Source organism: Chlorocebus sabaeus, chromosome 11 (genome assembly GCF_047675955.1).
Source record: "Chlorocebus sabaeus isolate Y175 chromosome 11, mChlSab1.0.hap1, whole genome shotgun sequence".
NCBI classification, from domain to species: Eukaryota; Metazoa; Chordata; class Mammalia; order Primates; family Cercopithecidae; genus Chlorocebus; species Chlorocebus sabaeus.
Window position 1 is genome coordinate 51,881,508 of NC_132914.1, and position 20,342 is coordinate 51,901,849.

The 20,342-nt window shown below is 42.5% G+C and overlaps 1 protein-coding gene across 4 annotated transcripts in view; it reads right to left on the minus strand.

The window, feature by feature from the left end:
- Nucleotides 1-8,490: 8,490 nt before the first annotated feature.
- CBX5 (chromobox 5) overlaps nucleotides 8,491-20,342 on the minus strand; it is a 43,648-nt gene continuing 31,796 nt past the window's right edge. For all 4 annotated transcript variants that reach the window (XM_008003506.3, XM_008003507.3, XM_008003509.3 and 1 more), the window contains exons 3-5: nucleotides 18,193-18,379; nucleotides 12,682-12,782; nucleotides 8,491-8,777 (exon numbers count right to left, since the gene is read on the minus strand). In XM_008003506.3, coding sequence (XP_008001697.1) covers nucleotides 8,627-8,777; nucleotides 12,682-12,782; nucleotides 18,193-18,379 — 439 coding nt within the window. In that variant the 3' untranslated portion in view covers nucleotides 8,491-8,626. The remainder of the gene's footprint in view (nucleotides 8,778-12,681; nucleotides 12,783-18,192; nucleotides 18,380-20,342) is intronic.

Below are 20,342 nucleotides of genomic sequence, written 5' to 3' on the forward strand. Positions count from 1 at the left end.
CTGGAAACCAGAAAACACTGACTTGAGCCTTAAGAGTGTTGTGACATGATTCAATTGTCTTTCCTGGTGTTCTCAAAGAATTTCTAGGCAGAAAGCCTCTCCTTTCTTCCATACGTCTTCACAGCAGCCAGTGTAGCAAGTCCCCACATACAACAGAAGCTCAAAAGATGATTTATCAACACACACAGTAAAATGTTCACTAGGAGCCGGGTGCAGTGGCTCATGCCTGTAATCCCAGCACTTTGGGAGGCTGAGGCGGGTGGATCACTTGAGCCCAGGAGTTGGAGACCAGCCTGGGCAACACAGGGAGACTCTGTGTCTACAAAAAATTTTTTAAAATAATAAAATTAGCCAGGCACCGCGGTGTGCACCTGTAGTCCCAGCTACTTGGGAGACTGAGGCAGGAGGATAATTTAAGCCCAGAAGATTGAGGCTGCAGTGAGCTGTAATAAAGATGCTGTAGCCGGGTGCGGTGGCTCACGCCTGTAATCCCAGCACTTTGAGTGGCCGAGGTGGGTGAATGGATCACAAGGTCAGGAGTTCAAGACCAGCACGGCCAAGATGGTGAACCCCATCTCTACTAAAAATACAAAAATTAGCCAGGTGTGGTAGCAGGCACCTGTAATCCCAGCTGCTCGGGAGGCTGAGGCAGAGAACTGCTTGAACCCGGGAGGCGGAGGATGCAGTGAGCCGAGCTCATGCCACTGCACTCCAGCCTGGGCAAAAGAGCAAGACTCCATCTCAAAAAAAAAAAAAAAAAAAAAGGCTCAATATGGATATTCTACGTACAGGAACCATTCCAAGACCTAAACAGATTTTTTTTTTTTCTCACTGATAGCTGATCACATTAAACAGGTACAGGTGCTAAGAAAGTTCAAGATTGATCTTTTGGCAATCACAGTTTAGGTTAACTGTTTGGAATTCCTAAAAATAAAAAGAAATCCCTAAAAAAGGTTGACAAACTGGCCACTTGGCCTTGAATCGACTGTTAGGGTCACACCTGCCAATGCCAGGGGACATCACAAAAAAACAGAGAATGGCAAGATAAAAAGTTCATTGCATTCAATTTGGCCTAATTTCTTGATAATAGTTTCCTATTAGATTTTCCGATTAATACTGATGGCTCTTACCTAGGCTGTGATAATTAGGTTTTGATCTATTGTGACATTAATGATCACAATCAGTTGACTTTGAAATTGTCTTAATTAATGGCTCTTTCCTTGTCAGCTTTTGCCTCCAGTGCAGGATTCATTCCCTCCCCCACTGCCTTAATTCCTCTTACTGACCTCAGAAACAAATAGCATTGGAGGAATCACTTTCTTTCCATAAAACAAGACTTTAAACTATTTTAAAATATTTCTCTTGACAGAGGAGCCATATGAGATGATGTTAGACGAAATGAGGATCAGAATGAAAAGGCAAGAGAACACGCTGTCAATGAATCCAAAAAATTCCATCATAGAAAACAACCAAAGTCAAGCACAATGTTAAAGTGACAAGTTGAAGTAACTCTAAAAAGACAAGATGAGGTAGATTAAAATCCAAGAAAGTCAGCACAAGCAAAAAGAAACCAGAATTTTTTTATGAAATTATCTAAAAAACTTCACACTTTAACTTTCCAGAACAGTTACTCTAATTCCTGGGAATTCTGACTTCCAAAATTAGTCAACTCTCAATTATCCAGGCAGAAATATCTTTTTCTTGTGGTCACCCATGGGTCAGAATCAACAACATCTTTACAATCAGACTGTTTCTCTTTTCTTTCTTTTTTTTTTTTTTTTTTTTAGACTAAGTCTCGCTCTGTCGCCCAGGCTGGAGTGCAATGGAGCGATCTCGGCTCACTGCAAGCTCCACCTCCCGGCTTCACACCATTCTCCTGCCTCAGCCTCCAGAGTAGCTGGGACTACAGGTGCCTGCCACCACGCCCAGCTAATTTTTTGTATTTTTAGTAGAGACCGGGTTTCACCGTGTTAGCCAGGATAGTCTCAATCTCCTGACCTCATGATCTGCCCACCTCAGCCTCCCAACGTGCTGGGATTACAGGCGTGAGCCACTGCACCTGGCCAGATCAGACTGTTTCTTAACCCAGCTAGGCTTCGATGATTAAATCTGAGACTCGGATTTAATATACAAGGTATATGTATTTCTGGGAAAGGTTTCCACATAAGTGATACAATTCTCTGCTTAGAAATCACCCTCTCTTCAGTATTGAATAAAACTGCTCTGCTCAGAGTAGATGCTCAGGTATTAACAGATGTGCTCCAAGCCTTCTCTTTAGAAAATTTCGTCATTGGAGAGCATGTCCCTGTTTTAGGATTAAAGGCAGTCTCATGTTCATTCCTCCAAAAGGGATGAGAAATTGAAAAAAGTGTGAGCAACTCTGGTGAAGTGTCCATGAGGAATATGTTGTTATAGAACCCACAATAATGTAACACAACTGAATCTGCAACACACTTAACACTTTCCACAAGCAAAGATTAACTCTACCACTACTGTGGCCAAGAATCTAAACCAGGGATGAAAATCAGGAGTTCTCAATCCCAACTCACCTGTTCTTTCTCGGTAATAACAGCATTTCCAACCCTCAGCTATATTTATTTCCTGGAATATGTTCTTGTGTTCTATGGCCAGCTGGCTCAGTTCACCCAATGTTATAGGTCTTTTCCACATATAAGCCAAAATTAATGTCAACTTCTTACTCTAGGGCTACAAACTACAGAACATCAGCCAGTCTGTCTCTGCCCCCAAGTCAGAAATGTGTATTGGTTTATAGATAGCATTTATTATACCAAGCTATTTTTTTTAACAGAAACATAGCTTGTAAGCACTTAAACTATTAATGGTCAGTTCATCACACACCACTATGAAAGTTATTTGAGGGCAGGGATGGCCTCTTTCTGAACTTTGTATCTTCAGGCCAAAAAAATGTCTGCTGAATGAAACCAATGTTGATGTACAGCAATGTGGCTGGAATTTAGAAAGCTTAATAAAAATTGGGTGAGGGGGGCATCTAATTCAGAACATGTTTTTGGGTGTAAGGCTAGTATTATCTACTTTTGAAAACATAATTTTTATGATTAGTAGGTAAAGGTAGCTTGAAACTGCAATATACTAGCTCTAGACCTTTCCTCTCTGCCTTGCCACAGGCATGCTTGGTGGTCTGATTACAAAAGTACGGATCTCAACACTATAATTTTTATTCTAAAATCTCAACCAAAAGGATGGGATCATGGGTGCAAAGTGAGTTTTTCCTTTAAATTGTGAGAAACCATTTCCACATTTCAGATCTACTGGGGTTCTCATGACATTGCAAAATAGTATTTTATGCCCTCAAAATATAACCTTAAGGTAGAGACAACTGCTCCCCAGGCCAAACACAGATCCCTCCAACCCCTCACTGTATCTTAGGAAAGCTGGGGTAAACTACAGATTCAATAAAATCTCAATATGAAAATCCCAAAAACCTTCCCCAATGCCCTGTGGCTTGGCCTGGACATATGCAGGGTGGCTACAGAACAGGAACGAAGAGTTAAGAATAATAAATGCCTAAGTTACAGGGACATGACCAATCCTTCATTAATGACACAAAGTAGAATGCACAAAGTAGTATGCGGTATGGCTGGGGGACAGTCAAGAACCATCTAGACTTTTAAGTGTTAGAAGCACCACAAGTCCAAATGCTCCCCAGGTCAGACCAAAACTGGATTGTTGTCCATGGCAACACTGTTCTCCACTATTCTGTCTATAATGAGAATATATCAATAGCAGGAAAACTGCTTTCACACATGGCAAACCGTGAAGAAAAACAAGGATAACCTCAGACCACTTTTACTTGCTGTAAGTGGGGTGGGGGGTGCCAGCAAATAATGGATTTTTAGTAAACAGAAAAGCAAATATAAATGCAGTTGATAAACTAGAAAGCAATCATCAACTAATTGCAGATTATAAAGAAGAAAAGATACCCAAAAATCCTTCTCAAAATAGCAACCCAGTGGATGGTAGTCAAGCTTTCCAGTAACCAGTTATTGATGATTTATAGCCTACATCAAATGAAGACTTCGATTTTGATACCAACAATGTCCCCAAACCAAACTTAACAAAGCTAATGACTGCTTCTCAGCAATTCAGGAAAAATTTAGAAGCAAATATAGCATTGTGAACAAAAAAAACAGAAGCTTGTTTTGGGGACAGGAATTCCGACCTAGAGTCTGAGTGAAGATGTGGTTGGAAGCCTTCTCAAACATGCAAGTCCAGGGCTTTTCTCATCCTGCCTTCCCATCACCTGACCCTATTCTGAAACCACACCTCAAGTCTTTAGCAAAGTCTGGTATTACAAAGGAAGGATCAACAAAGCGGGCAACTAGAATTTTAAAAAAATTATATTACTGAAAGTGCCCCATGAGAGCAAACAAATAATGACAATTTTATTTTTGGGCACAAAAATTAATACAGGTGGCCAGGCACAGTGGCTCATGCCTGTAATCCCAGCACTTTGGGAGGCCAAGGTGGGTGGATCATGAGGTCAGGAGATCGAGACCATCCTGGCAAACATGGTAAAACCCCACCTCTACCAAAAATACAAAAATTAGCTGGGCATGGTGGCGCATACCTGTAGTCCCAGCTACTAGGGAGTCGGAGGCAGGAGAATCGCTTGAACCCAGGAGGTGGAGGGTGCAGTAAGCCAAGATTGTGCCACTGCACTCCAGCCTGGTGACAGAGCAAGACTCCATCTAAAAATAAATAAATAAATAAATGAGGTGAATGCATTAGGATAAAGACAAGAGGAAGACAATCACCTTGGAATTCTGAGACTACCTCCAAGAATCATCCACAGAAGGACGTCAGCCATTTAACCGGGACTACAGATCAAAAAGGAAAAAATACAGTCAGTGGACAAGTAGAAGAGTCTCCTGAGAAATACCCTTATTTGAAGAAGCAGCAGGAGTTGATAGAAAACATAACTAAAGAAGTAGAAGACACTGTTAAATTTGAATCTGGATCCTATATAGCTTCTCCTCTGGGATCTACTGAGGAGTGAAATCTAAATTAAGATTTAGCTTAGAAAGCATGAAGATAGGCCGGGCGCAGTGGCTCAAGCCTGTAATCCCAGCACTTTGGGAGGCCGAGACGGGCGGATCACGAGGTCAGGAGATAAGAGACCATCCTGGCTAACACGGTGAAACCCCGTCTCTACTAAAAAACACAAAAAAAAACTAGCCGGGCGAGGTGGCGGGCGCCTGTAGTCCCAGCTACTCGGGAGGCTGAGGCAGGAGAATGGCGTAAACCCGGGAGGTGGAGCTTGCAGAGAGCTGAGATCTGGCCACTGCACTCCAGCCTGGGCAACAGAGCGAGACTCTGTCTCAAAAAAAAAAAAAAAAGAAAAAGCATGAAGATAGTATGTTCCAATTTTAAATAAACATTATGTTGTCTGAAAGACAATAAAATTTTAGTACTGGGGGAAAAAAAAAAAAAGATTGTTATTTGAAGAAGAAAACACCATGGTTCTCTCCAGGTTTAAAATGGGTGCTCCCATGTAGGCTGATTTTCCGGCATTTGATTTTAACTTGAAGGCTATCTGCCTAGCCTAGCGATCAAAAAGCTGCTAAGCTGTCCTTGGTAGACTCTACTGGACAAAGCTGTGCTATAACTCTGAAGAAAGGAAGATCTTTTAATGCTGATTATTGAAAGGATTAGGAAGATTTCTTGAAAGAGGACTAAAACATAGGAAAAATACACTTTTAGCATTTGAGACCTAGGTGTTTAAGAGTGCTTAGCGCTTAACTATTAACTCTTCTGAGGGGGGAAAGCTCCATGAAACAGGTTTCTGTTTGAGGCTGTTAATTCTTCTAGGGCAAGAACATCTACTCAACACTAACAAATGCTGGAAGCAGGCATCTGATTTCCTTTGTGCTAAGGGCTGAAATCAGTATTGGCTTCTAGCTCCCTATATTCCTATATAGAACCAGCTGCAGGTAGGCAGGAAGAGAACAAAAGTTGTTTTGGTGGCACTCAGTACAATAAACCAAAAACAAGAAAGACAAAAGTCTATTAAAGAGATGATAAGTAGTAGATGATACTGGGGTTATTTCGGTAAAAAGAATATCAGATTGTTATGAATGTCTTAAATATTACCTATAACCACAGCAGCTATGTGCCCCAAGTTTCTCAGAACCAATCTCAGTACCAAATATTGTCATGTTCTTTGTCCATATACTAGATTTTTAGTTTTAAAAATGTGGTCACTGCAGTTTACATGCCCACTGCTACTGGGAGGCACACACTGGGCCACGTGGATAGGCTGTCAATTTTCTGCAAATCGAGACCCAAATCACCTCCTCAGGAGCTCTGGCCTATTTTTGTCCTATTCTTGTCTACCCTAATTGATATCCTTGGCTACATTTATGATAAATCTGTTTCCTGACCATCCTTTCCTTCTTTTAGAAACCTATCAGATTAAGTACAAGCAAATGACAATTATCCAGCACTTGATCTAGGCCTTTAATTCCTTCAGAGAGAGAAGGAATATACAGATAAAATTCCCACCCACTTGAGGTATGGTTTATGAGCTCTTGCTCAATCACATTACCATTCAGAAGGATTTTCCTAGCTGACTTAAACCAAAAGCTTCATTGTTCCAGTCTGTCATGTCACTGCAGCAACAGCTGTCACCTCAATTATGCAGTATAATTTTTGCCATAATTTATATCAGCACACAGAATGCCATCAGCAGCTGAGCAGGGAAGCAATGTTAACAAATGCCATGAATGGGTGTATGATTTGCATATTATGTGGCTCATCTGTGGACTGGAGCATCCATCCATTCCCCTCATTACTCTGAATAATCTAGAAATGGTGGATGCTCCTGGCCAGACAGCTGTATGTTTTAAAAATCAAAAGCAACAAGAAAAGCAGCCTCATGGCTGGTGCACTCTAGAATTAAGGCTATATTAAGCATTTATTCTTATTTCCTCAGCTTTGGGGCTGGGACAAGGGTCCTCAAAACCCTGCTATTTCCTTACTTCTAATTGTGATTCTCTAGCCCTCCTCAACCACAAAAATAAAAGGATAAAGTAGGGCATTTCTTGGGGGACAAAGGCAGAAGGATATGATCAGACAAATTTCTCAATATAATAGCAACACAAGAAGAAACCAAAAGGAAGTATTTTGCTGAGTAAGGAGAAAAGGTTGTGTCAACATGCTAATAATGCCAGGGCCTGTCACTTTCCAAGGTGATAGTCTTTTAGGAACATGCCTTTATTTTTATTTATTTATATTTTTTAGAGACGGGGTCTCACTACATTACCCAGGCTGGTCTCAAACTTCTGGCTTCAAGCAATTCTCCTGCCTCAGCCTCCCAAAGTGCTGGGGTTACAGGTGGTAGCCACTGTGCCTGGCCATGAAAATTCATTTTAAAAAATAAGATACAACTGTAAGTTTGAGGGTAGAAAAAGGGAAGAGCATTAATATTTTGGGGACTCTTGGTGGTAAATCCAGGAGCCAAGAATGCAAGAGACTTTTAACTGCTATGAATACTTAAAATTGATATTGTGGCCAACAGCTCACCTCTAAAACTTCCCCACTGAAAATAATGGCATGGAAGGGAAACTCGGGTCCACTGAGAAGTGAGGGTCAGGTTTGAAGCCTCTTTGGTAACAGGAATGCTTTGGGAGGCCACAAAAGTTGGCAGGCTTAGAGGGTGCCTAGCACCTTGGCACAAGCAAGCACCAGGCAAACACTCACACCTACATAAATATACAGTCTAAATATGAGGAATGGAAAGAAATCATACATACATACCATATGTGATAATAAAGACAATTGTACCCTACCCCATCATCCTCATGTACTATAGCTAAAAATCTCCACAGTTAATAATCTTGTCATTTTATCACAAATTGATATCACTTTACAGAAGCAGAAGTGGAGAGTGCTAAAAGCAAGACCAAAAGTCCTGGGGCTAAAAAGAGTGTCTTGACAAATTTCAGTGTAAAATTTCAAATCTTCCAAAGGATGGAGTAATTCTGGGAGGATGAGTGAGGATGAACAACAGAGGGTGGCCCAGAAGACCACACCAGAAACCCTGTATTCTCCTGGGTAGAGCTGAACAAGGTTGGGAAAGCCCCAACAGGTAGGCAGTTGCTATTGGCTTTTTAACAGACGGGCAACATCCTTTCAATCTCAACATGTCAGAACAAAGGCCAGCTAGTCAGCAACATGTTCTAAGAACCAAAGCAAGAAACCAAAATTCAACATCATTGTGACAAAATCCCCCAATCTAAAAATCGACCAACCCTGAAAAGATCAAGACTCTAAGGTGATTAAAAAGTTAAAACTCATCTTGAGGTCACAGGGGAGCAGAAGGAAGAGATCAGGGCAAAGGGAAAAAAAATTGTGGGTATTACACTCAGTATGTAAATGCCTGGTCTTCACAGAGAGACACTCATCATTAATCAGACCATCAGTTATGTTACAAAAGAACCAATACCAACATTTCTCCTGTGGAGCACAGTGATAAGCACATTTTTTATGGATGTGTTTAGGATAGAAAGGGGTGGGTAGAAGGGAGAGGAGGCAGGGAGGTGAATGTATTATGTACAAAGAGAAATGACAGAGACCATCCCCTCCTTTAGCTCTTTGCTGTTTCTTTCTCTTTGTTTTCCGCATCCTCAGGATATGCATGCCATGTCAGTCTCTCTTCATAAAATGCTATCACAATTTGTGGACATTTCACGTTAGCTTCTTTTGCAAGAACCAGGTCAGCTTCATCTGTGTCTTTCCTGGAGAGAAATAATATGAGATTTAAAAGGAGAGGAAGAGTGAAAGAATCTGTCCAGACGTAAGTTTATGTCATTATATGGATTTAATTGACTTGATTTCCTCCTCACCTTGGTTTCAAGGTGAAAAGGACCCTTTCAATATTTTCAAGGAGAAATTTAAGTAAATGGATTAATACCTAATATACAGAAACAGATGTCTGTAGCTAGAATTTAGACGTAAACCATGGTAGGCTTAGGTTAAAAAGCTGAATGATAAATAATATTAATCTGCTTCCAAAATTTTTATTTGTGAATACAAGCATGTGAGTGAACCCAATCAAACCTACATTCAGCTCTATTAATTATGCATAAGTCAATTATACACAGGTTGGTCAATCCAGTTTCCAGATCATCTAAGTGAAGGGGTCTTAACCCTCCTCATTTTGTGTCTGTTTAAATACTCATTACCCCTCTGGTCAGAACTGTGGATTGGAACAACAAGCAAATAAAAATTTAACTACAAATTTCAATTATCTCAGTTAGACAACCTCTACTACCAAGTATAACAAAAAAATCTAGCCACATGGTTCCTTAAACATGATTCCAAATCAGTTTTTAAAAAATTAAAATTATCCTGAAAAGCCCAGGCACAGTAGCTCATGCCTGTAATCCTAGCACTTTGGGAGGCTGAGGCAGGTGGATCGCTTGAGCCCAGGAGCTCGAGACCAGCCTGGGCAACATGGCAAAACCCATCTCTACCAAAAAATACAAAAATTAGCTAGGCATGGTGGTGCACACTTGTGGTCCCAGCTACTTGGGAGGCTGAGGTGGGAGAATCACTTGGGCTTGGGAGGTGGAGGTTGCAGTGAGCTGAGATTGAACCACTGAACTCCAGCCTGGGCAACAGAGCGAGACCCTGTCTCAAAATAAATAAATAATAAAAAACAAAATAAAATTATCCTGAGATGTGGACAAGAAAAATTACCACCTTATTGGAGCAGATACTCAAATATGGACTATGGTGGAAAAAGCTAATTAATGTTAATGTAAATCGTAAGTAACCACATATGGCTGAGTAGGAAAAAGCAGTCCAGCCCAGGCGCAGTGCCTCATACCTATAATCCCAGCACTTTGGGAGGCCGAGGTGAGAGAAGCACTTGAACCCAGGGCAACATAGGAAACCTGGTCTCTTCAAAAAAAATTTTAAAAATTAGCAGGCCATGTTGGCATGCACCTGTAGTCCCAGCTACTCAGGAGACCTAGGTAGGAAGATAACTTGAGCTCAGGAGGTCAAGGCTGCAGTGAGCTGTGATCACGCCACTGCACTCCAGCCGGGGTGACAGGGCAAGACATTGCCTAAAATAAAATTTTTAAAAAGCAGTCCAGCCTGGGTGTGGTGGTGGCTTACACCTGTAATCCCAGCACTTTGGGAAGCTGAGGCAGGTGGATTGCTTGAGCTTAGGAGTTCGAGACGAGCCTGGCCAACATGATGAAACTCCGTCTCTACTAAAAATATAAACATTACCCAGGTGTGGTGGCACATGCCTATAATCCCAGCTACTTAGGTGGTTGGGGGATGAGAACTGCCTGAACCTGGGAGGTGAAGGTTGCAGTGAGACGAGATGGTACCACTGCACTCCAGCCTGGGTGATAAGGCAAGACTCTGTCTCAAAAAACAAAACAAAACAAGCAGTCCATATAGCTCCTTACTTCTGAATATGGCAAATCTTCCAATACAGGTTTCTGGGTAATTTACCAGCAGTACTCTCATCAGATAAAATATTAAACCTTTTGATTATATAACTTTTTTTGGGGCAGGGGGACAGTCTCTCGCTCTGTTGCCCAGGCTAGAGTGCAGTAGTGCAATCTTGGCTCACTGTAAGCTCCACCTCCTGGGTTCACACCATTCTCCTGCTTCAGCCTTCTGAGTAGCTAGGACTACAGGTGCCTGCCACCAAGCCCGGCTACTTTTTTTTTGTATTTTTAGTAGAGACGGGGTTTCACCATGTTAGCCAGGATGGTCTCAATCTCCTGACCTTGTGATCTGCCCGTCTCGGCCTCCCAAAGTGCTGGGATTACAGGCGTGAGCCACCACGCCCGGTCTTGATTATATAACTTTTAAGGTAACATGTTTCTTTAGTGGCACTGTAACATAAACCCTCTATGTATCACAAATCCAGAATACTTGGAAACAGAGAGGTAGTGAGGGCCACACCATAAATCACCCTGTCTTTAAGAAATCAAATTAGGGCTGGGCGCAGTGGTTCACGCCTGTAATCCCAGCACTTTGGGAGGCCAAGGCAGGCGGATTGCTTGAGGTCAGGAGTTCAAGACCAGCCTGACCAACATGACGAAACCCCATCGCTACCAAAAATACAAAAATTAGCCAGGCATGGTGGTAGGTGCCTGTAATCCCAGCTACTTGGAAGGCTGAGGCAGGAGAATCGCTTGAACCCAGGAGGCGGAGGTTGCAGTGAGCCAAGTTCGCGTCACTACACGCCAGGCAAAACAGACTCTGTCTCAAAAAAAGATAAATCAAATTGAGAAGAACTACTTCCTTTTCATCTTAGCGCCATTCTCTCTCTATAGAATGAAATAACTTGTGCTTTGGCCAGTATTAGCTTTAATGCTTTTTGTTGAGATTATTTTTCTCTTTCAGACATTATTCAGCAGGTTTGGCCCTCAGGGATGGCAGAAAGCCTCATTTGATGTCTAGCCCAGGGTCACAGGCCCATAGTCTTACAGTATGTAATTCAGAACTGTGTAAACAAATGGTTGTCATATTTTTTTATATATATATATATATTTTTTGTTTGTTTGTTTGTTTTTTGTTTTTTAAGAGACGGAGTCTCGCTCTGTCCCTCAGGCGGGAGTGCAATGGCTGGATCTCAGCTCACTGCAACCTCCGCCTCCCAGGTTCAAGCAATTCTCCTTCCTCAGTCTCTCAAGTAGCTGGACTACAGGCATGCGCCACCACGCCCAGCTAATTTTTGTATTTTTAGTAGAGATGGGGGTTCACCACATTAAGCAGGTTAGCCTCGAACTCCTGACCTCAAGCGATCCGCCTGCCTTGACCACCCAAAGTGTGGGGATTACAGGTGTGAGCCACTACACCCAACCTTTACATATTTTCTACCTCAAATTTACCTTTTTTTCTGATATGTAATCTAATATAATTTGGCTTAATAGCAAGCCATTCTGAAGCATAATTCCCATTTAACACCAATAATTGGTATCAGCAAGGATCTCTTGATATTCCAGGAGTTCAAGACCAGCCTGGCTAACACAGCAAAATCCCGTCTCTACTAAAAATACAAAAATGGGCCGGGCACAGTGGCTCATGCCTTAATCCCAGCACTTTGGGAGGCCAAGGCAGGCAGATTACCTGAGGTCGGGAGTTCGAGACCAGCCTGAACAACAAAGAGAAACCCTGTCTCTACTAAAAATATAAAATTAGCCAGGCATGGCGGTGCATACCTGTAATCCCAGCTACTTGGGAGTCTGAAGCAGGAGAACTGCTCGAACCCGGAGGCGGAGGTTGCGGTGAGCCAAGATCGCACCATTGCACTCCAGCCTGGGCAACAAGAGCAAGACTCTGCCTCAAAATTAATTAATTAATTAATTAATTAAAATACAAAAGTTAGCCAGGCATGGTGGTGGGCGCCTCTAATCCTAGCTACTTGGGAGGCTGAGACAGGAGAATCACTTGAACCCGGGAGGCGGAGGTTGCAGTGAGCTGAGTGAGATCGCGCCACTGCACTCCAGCCTGGGCAACAAAGAGTGAAATACTATTTCAAAAAAAAAAAATCTCTGACATTGAAAATTCATGGTTTGGGAATACGCAGTCTTGCCACCCTATCTTCTGCACAAATTCAAGTCACTGGCAAAGAAACACAATTGTAACATGAAGCCAAATCTCTCTCACCATTTCATTAGGAACATTAAATCACCACAGGAATCTGTTGCCCCAATGATCTTTTCTGGTTCCAGTCCTCTCTCAAAGCCCCGAGCGATATCATTGCTCTGCTATAAATAGAAGACAAAGAAAGGTTACAGCTTGTGGAAAGAGTAAAGAAACTCCCTGTTTCTAGGCTCAACAAAACACAACCTAAGTTAATATCTCCTGATATCATTTCTGTCACCAATTCAGAAAAATTTTTAGAACTTAATACTAAGTACTGACAGTGACAATGAAGTGACAGTGATGCCAAGAGATATTTTTGTAAGATGTGATTATCGGCCAGGCACGGTAGCTCATGCCTGTAATCCCAGCACTTTGGGAGGCCGAGACAGGCGGATCACGAGGTCAGGAGATCGAGACCATCCTGGCTAACACAGTGAAACTCCGTCTCTACTAAAAAATACAAAAAACTAGCCGGGCGAGATGGCGGACGCCTGTAGTCCCAGCTACTCGGGAGGCTGAGGCAGGAGAATGGCGTGAACCCGGGAGGTGGAGCTTGCAGTGAGCTGAGATCCGGCCACTGCACTCCAGCCTGGGCGACAGAGCGAGACTCCATCTCAAAAAAAAAAAAAAAAAGATGTGATTATCTTTCCTGGAATTCCTCCAGAAGATTGGAGGTGAACCCTACAAGTCTCTAATGTCCTATAAGATATTCTGGAGTCAGCCAGGTATGGTGGCTCACGCCTATAATCCCAGCACTTTGGGAGGCCAAGGTGGGCGGATCACAAGCTCAGGAGTTCAAAACCAGCCTGGCCAACACGGTGAAACCCCATCTCTACTAAAAATACAAAAACATAGCCAGGCGTGGTGGCAGGTGCCTGTAACCCCAATTACTCGGGAGACTAAGGCAGGAGAATTGCTTGAACCTGGGATGCGGAGATTGCAGTGAGCAGAGATCACACCACAGAATTTCAGCCTAGGCAACACAGCAAGACTCCGTCTCAAAAAAAAAAAAAAAAAAAAAAAAAAAGATACTCTGGAGTCAACATCTATGAATTCCTCTAATCCCACTCACTTGGAATCTCCTTAATATTGTAAATAAGCTTCTGAAATGTTAAAGAATACCCTGTTTACCCTAACTATATCTTTTCATCTTCTGAACTTCAAATATACTACCTCTCTCTCAATCTTTATTTTTTTAGACTTTTAGTTTACCTTAACACTAACCAATAATTTTAACACATTTCACAGTCACCTATATTTATGAAAGAATAGAGGTAAGAATTATGCAAGGCCAATACTATTAAATAGCAAAATTTCAGAGATCACAAACACCAATACCTATATGCTTGGTTGGACAGAAGGCCCTGGTCAGTGCCTATCCCCTCTGGATGTAGATGACTGCTAGCATTAGAAGGCACAACTGGACTGTGATTGAAAACAAAAACAAAAAAGAAAACAAAAACAAAAAACTGGCTTGGTGCAGTGACTCATGCCTGTAATCCCATCACTTTGGGAGGCTGAGACAGGAGGATTGCTTGAGACTGGAAGTTGGAGACCAGCATAGGCAACTGTCTCTGTAAATTAGCTGGGCACAGTGGTGCACACCTGAAGTGTGCTACTCCAACTCAGGAGGCTGAGGTGGGAGGATCCCTTGGGCCCAGGAGTTCGAGGCTGCAGTGAGCTATGATCATGCCACTTGCTCCATGGTGGGCAACATAGTGAGAACCTGTCTCTTAAGACAGAAAGAAGAAAATTTGATAATTGATGAGATGAGTATTGAAACTTGGTCTAAATGCAATAATACAATCTAGACAAGGAGCACAGGTTCTAATCCAGGTGTAATAACACTGATGAGAGCCAAAACAAAATTTTATACAAGCCAGGTAATTTTTTTTTTTTTTTTTGAGACAGTCTCCCTCTGTTGCCTAGGCTAAAGTGCAGTGGCGCAATCTCAGCTCACTGCAGCCTCCGCCTGCCAGGTTCAAGTGATTCTCCTGCCTCAGCTTCCCGAGTAGTTGGGATTACAGGTGCATGCCACTGCACCTGGCTAATTTTTCCATTTTTAGTAGAGACGGGGGTCTCACCTTGTTGGCCAGGCTGGTCTCAAACTCCTGGCCTCAGGTGATCCACCCCACCTCGGCCTCCCAAAAGTGCTGAGATTACAGGCGTGAGCCATCACACCCAGTTACGCCTGACTAATTATTGTATTTTCAGTAGAGACAGGGTTTCACCATGTTGACCACACTGGTCTCGAACTCCTGGCCTCAAGTGACCCACATGCCTCAGCCTCCCAAAGTGCTGGGATTACAGGTGTGAGCCACCACACCCGGCCTAAACTAGGGAATTTTTTAAAACTTTATTATGGAAGATAATGTTAGCCTCTCCAGTGACAACACAAAAAAAAGATTTAGAGGTGCCCAAATGAACTAAATATCTACTGCCTGATTTTCATAATAAAATATCTTTGATCTTATGTTCACTTGCTTTCCTCTGAGACATACAAAGCATTTGGGGTCTGGGTGGTCCCCAAAGATACCAAAATCCACAATTGGAAGGAAATTCCATGCATGGATCAATGAGAGATACTGACTTTTAAAAACATAGCCTCTTTTAGGGGCGCTTACGGGGAAGAAGTTCCCAGATGTTCACACAGCTGCTCACAGCTGGAATGCTGGCACATGGACTAAGTTGTAAATCATAACTGGCAACTGAAAACAGTTTGCTACATAGGGAGGGAAGGGAAGGCAAATGGAAGAAAAATGTTCAAGCTGCTGAAAAGGAGCCGGGGCGAAGAAAATGCTAAAATCATCATACAGGCAGTAATCTTAAATCAGGCATAACGCAAACTAACAAATTTCTTCTCCAGGAGTCTTAAAAAAGATACACAATCCCCTCCTGTACCTTTAAAACATACAATCACCTATCATCCCAGCTGTCTACCTGACAGCAGCCAGTACTGCTAAGAATGCTATCAGGGGCCCCAAATGAACATTATAATGTAAGGGACATATGGGGGTTGTTTTCAAGGTCGGCAGCTTCAGAACCTGGCCTAAGAACAAAACTCTCTGCACTGGCCAGTGCTTCTAAGCCAGATTATTCAGACAGCTCCTTTTTAAAAATGACAGAGGCCAGGCATGGTGGCTCACGCCTGTAATCACAGCACTTTGGGAGGCCGAGGCGGTTGGATCACCAGGTCAGGAGATTGGGACCATTCTGTCTAACATGGTGAAACCCCGTCTCTACTAAAAATACAAAAAATTAGCCAGGTGTGGTGGCATGTGCCTGTAGTCCCAGCTACTAGGAAGGCTGAAGCAGGAGAATCGCTTGAACCCAGGAGGCAGAGGTTGCAGTGAGATCGTGCCACTGCACTCCAGGCTGGGCGACAAAGCAAGACTCTGTCTAAAAAAAAAAAAAAAAAAAAAAAAAATTCTAATTTTACTGGTCTGGGGTGCATCTTAGGCACTAGAAATTTTTTTAACGTACCCCCCAGGTGATTATAATGTGTAGACAGGGTTGAGAACTAATGTTCTAGAAAGGTATATATCTAATTACAATGAAGATAAATAGGGATGATTGTGGCTGCTACTCTGGAAGGCTGGAAGATTCCGAAGTAGACTTATGCTTTTATTAAATGTAAAGTGTATGATACATCCTTCACCACAAAAGGCTTCATAACCTTGAAATAAATGAAAGGAGTGGAAGCTGGGGGCGGGTGGAGATGGAAGAGTGTGTGTATTTATGCGTCCACACACAGATGAAAAAAGAGAGAGGCAATAACAGTGCTTATTCTACTTACTTGAGAGCTAAAGATCAGAAGGATTAAAGCAACTAAATCAAACCAAAATTTCATAAATACACTTCCCAAACTGAAGAAGATTCAAAAGACAAAAATTAATTTTGTATGTCAAGTACGTAGAACTAATAGATCGAGAGAATATAAATGCCACTGAACTGTACACTTTAAAATTGTTAACTGAGCCAGGCGCAGTGGCTCACACCTGTAATCCCAGCACTTTGGGAGGCCAAGGCAGGTGGATCACCTGAGTTCCGGAGTTCAAGACCAGCTTGACCAACGTGGAGAAACACCCTCTCTACTAAAAATACAAAACTAGCTGGGCATGGTGGTGCATGCCTGTAATCCCAGCTACTCTGGAAGGCTGAGGTAGGAGAATCACTTGAACCCAGGAGACGGAGGGTGCGGTGAGCCAAGATCATGCCATTGAACTCCAGCCTGGGCAACAAGAGTGAAACTCCATCTCAAAAAAATAAATAAATAAAAAATAAAAATAAAAATACAAAAATTAGCTGGCTGTGGTGGTACATGCCTGTAATTCCAACTACTCAGGAGGCTGAGACAGGAGAATTGCTTGAACCCAGGAGGTGAAGGTTGCAGTAAGCTGAGATCATGCCCCTGCACTCCAGCCTGGGTGACAGAGCAAGACTCTATCTCAAAAAAAATAAATAAATAAAAATAAATAAAATATTTAATTGTATATTATATGATTTTCACTGCAAAAAAAGATTATCAACGATTGAAAGCAAATGCTATCACTGGAACAAAAAAAAGGGCCAGGTACAGTGGCTCATGTCTATAATCCCAGCACTTTGGGAGGACAAGGCGGGTGGCTCACAAGGTCAGGGGTTTGAGACCAGCCCAGCCAACGTGGTGAAACCCTGTCTCTACTAAAGATACAAAAAATTAGCCAGGCACGGTGGCGTGTGCCTGTAATCTCACCTACTTGGGAGGCTGAGGCAGGAGAATCACTTGAACCCAGGAGGTGGAGATTCCAGTGAGCCAAGATCATACTATTGCACTCTAGCCTGGGTGACAGAGAGATACTCTGTCGCCAAAAAAAAAGAAAAAAGAAAAAAGGAAGTGACATGGTAAACGTTTCAAAGCCCCGGCCGGGCATGGTGGCTCATGTCTGTAATCTCAACACTTTCGGAGCCCAAGGCAGGCAGATCACGAGGTCAGGAGTTCAAGACTAGCCTGACCAACATGGTGAAACCCTGTCTCTACTAAAAATACAAAAATCAGCCGGGCGTGGTGGTGTGCGCCTATAATCCCAGCTACTACTGAGGCAGGAGAATCGCTTGAAGCCAGGAGGCGGAGATTGCAGTGAGCTGAGATAGAGTCACTGCACTCCAGCCTGGGCAACAGAGCAAGACTCTGTCTCAAAACAAAACATTTCAAAGCCCCTTTCTATTCTTAAAAAATTCACCAATGATCCTCTTTCTCTAAGATAACTAAGTCCTCTACTTATGGAGAAGGCAGAGGAGTGATTTAACAGTTTACAAAGATTTAATTTTGCCACCTTAATACAATTCAGTGGCCACAAATTACATTTCTCACTTAGCCAGGAGAGGGAGCTGTAATCAACATACCTCCCTGGAAGCTCTTTTGTTCAACAATTTACCTCATACGTCCATCCTTACAACAGAAATAACCAAAATATGATACTTCTATGTATTATTATTATTATTTTGGTGGCAAAAGAATAGTTTGTGGGGAAAAAGGGAAAGGAAGCTTACCTCTCTCTTTTTTTTGGATTTGATATCATCGGCACTGTTTGAGAAATTGGATTTCCTCTTGTTACTTTCTGACTTCTCCCTGGGTTTATTATTTTCACCCTCCTTCATCTTCTTATACTTTTTCATAAATTCAGAAATTAGCTCAGGGCAATCCAAGTTTTTCTCAGGTTCCCAAGTATTGTGCTCCCTGGGTAAGAAAAATGGGAAAATTAAAAAAAAAAAGGGGGGGGGGGAGTAAAGAATGAGGAAAAATATCCAATGCCTTATTTCAAAGAGGACATTCAGACAAAAAGCACAGAGAAACCCTACGCTTTAAAGAAGATAACAAATTTGATCCTAGATTTCTACCCAGGAAAAATCAAAAAAAAAAAAAAAAAGGCCCACACAAAGACTTATTTACAATTGTTTACAGCAGCATTTTAACAGTCAAAAACAGAAAACAAATTCAAATGTTCATCAATGGATAGTGACATGGAAAAACAAAATGTGGTATATCCATACAAAGGAATATTATTCAACAAAAATAAAATACTAAAACATGCTACAACTTGGAAGAAACTCAAAAACATTATACTAAGTGAAAGAAATAAGACACAAGATACTACATATTGTTTAATTCCATTTATATGAAATGTCTGAGAAAGACAGTTATAGAGACAAAAAGCAGATCAGCCAGGCACGGTGGCTCACACCTGTAATCCCAGCACTCTGGGAGACCAAGGCAGGCAGATCACTTGAGGTCAGGAGTTTGAGACCAGCCTGGCCAACACAGTGAAACCGTGCCTCTACTAAAAATAAAAAAAATAGCTTGGTATGGCGGTACACACCTGTAGTCCCAGCTACTTGGGAGGCTGAGGCAGGAGAATCGCTTGAGCCCAGGAAGGGGAGGCTGCAGTGAGCTGAGATTGCGCCACTACACTCCTGCCTGGGCGAAAAAGCCATACTCTGTCTTAAAAAAAAAAAAAAAAAAAAAAAAGCAGATCAGTGATTGCCTGGGGCTGAGGGAGTTGTAATTAACTACAAACGGGAATCAAGAGAATTAATTTTGGGGGACACGAAAATGTTCTAAACCTGGATCACAGTGGTGGTTGCATAGCTCTATAAATTTACTACAAATCATTTAATTGGAGCCAGGCACAGAGGCTAACGCCTGTAATCCCAGCACTTTGGGAGGCACTCAGGAGTTCAAGACAAGCCTGGTCAATACTGCAAAACCCTGACTCCACTAAAAATACAAAAATTAGCTGGGCTTGGTGGTGCACACCTGCAGTCCCAGCTACTCAGGAGGCTAGGACATGAGAACTGCTTGAATCTGGGAGGCTGAGGTTGTAGTGAGCCAAGATTAAACCAGTCTGGGCAACAGAGTGAGACACTATCACAAAAAAAAAAAAAAAAAAAAAAAATCATTTAATTGGGCTGGACGCAGTGGCTCACGCCTATAATCTCAGCACTTTGGGAGGCCAAGGTGAGGAAATCACTTGAGCCCACCAGTTCAAGACCGGCCTAAGCAACACAGCAAGACTCTGTCTCCACAGAAACTTTAAAAATTACTCAGGCATGGTGGCTTGCACCTGTAGTCCCAGCTACTTGGGAGGCTGAAATGAGAGGATCCCTTGAGCCCAGAAGGCTGAGGCTGCAGTGAACCGTGACAGTACCACTGTACTCCCACCTGGGTAACAGAGTAAGATACTGTCTCAAAAAAAAAAACAAACAAACAAAAAAGAAAATCACTGAATTTGTACAATTTGTTTTTTTTTAAGATGGGAGTCTCACTCTGTCTTGCAGGCTGGAGTGTAGTGGTGTGATACCAGCTCACTGCAACCTCCGGGTTCAAGCGATTCTCTGGCCTCAGCCTCCCCGGTAACTGGGATTACAGGCGTGTGCCACCAATTTTTGTATTTTTAGTAGAGACGGGGTTTCACCACGTTGGCCAGGCTGGTTTTGAACTCCTGACCTCAAGTGATCCGCCTGCCTCGGCCACTCAAAGTGCTGGAATTTGAGTGGCCACCGTATCCAGCCTGAATTGTACAATTTCGATGGGTGAATTTTATGGTGTTTATACCTCGATAAAGCTGTTTAAAAACCCAAATTTCAGCCAGGCACGGTGGCTCATGCATGTAATCCCAGTACTTTGGGAGGCTGAAGGGGGT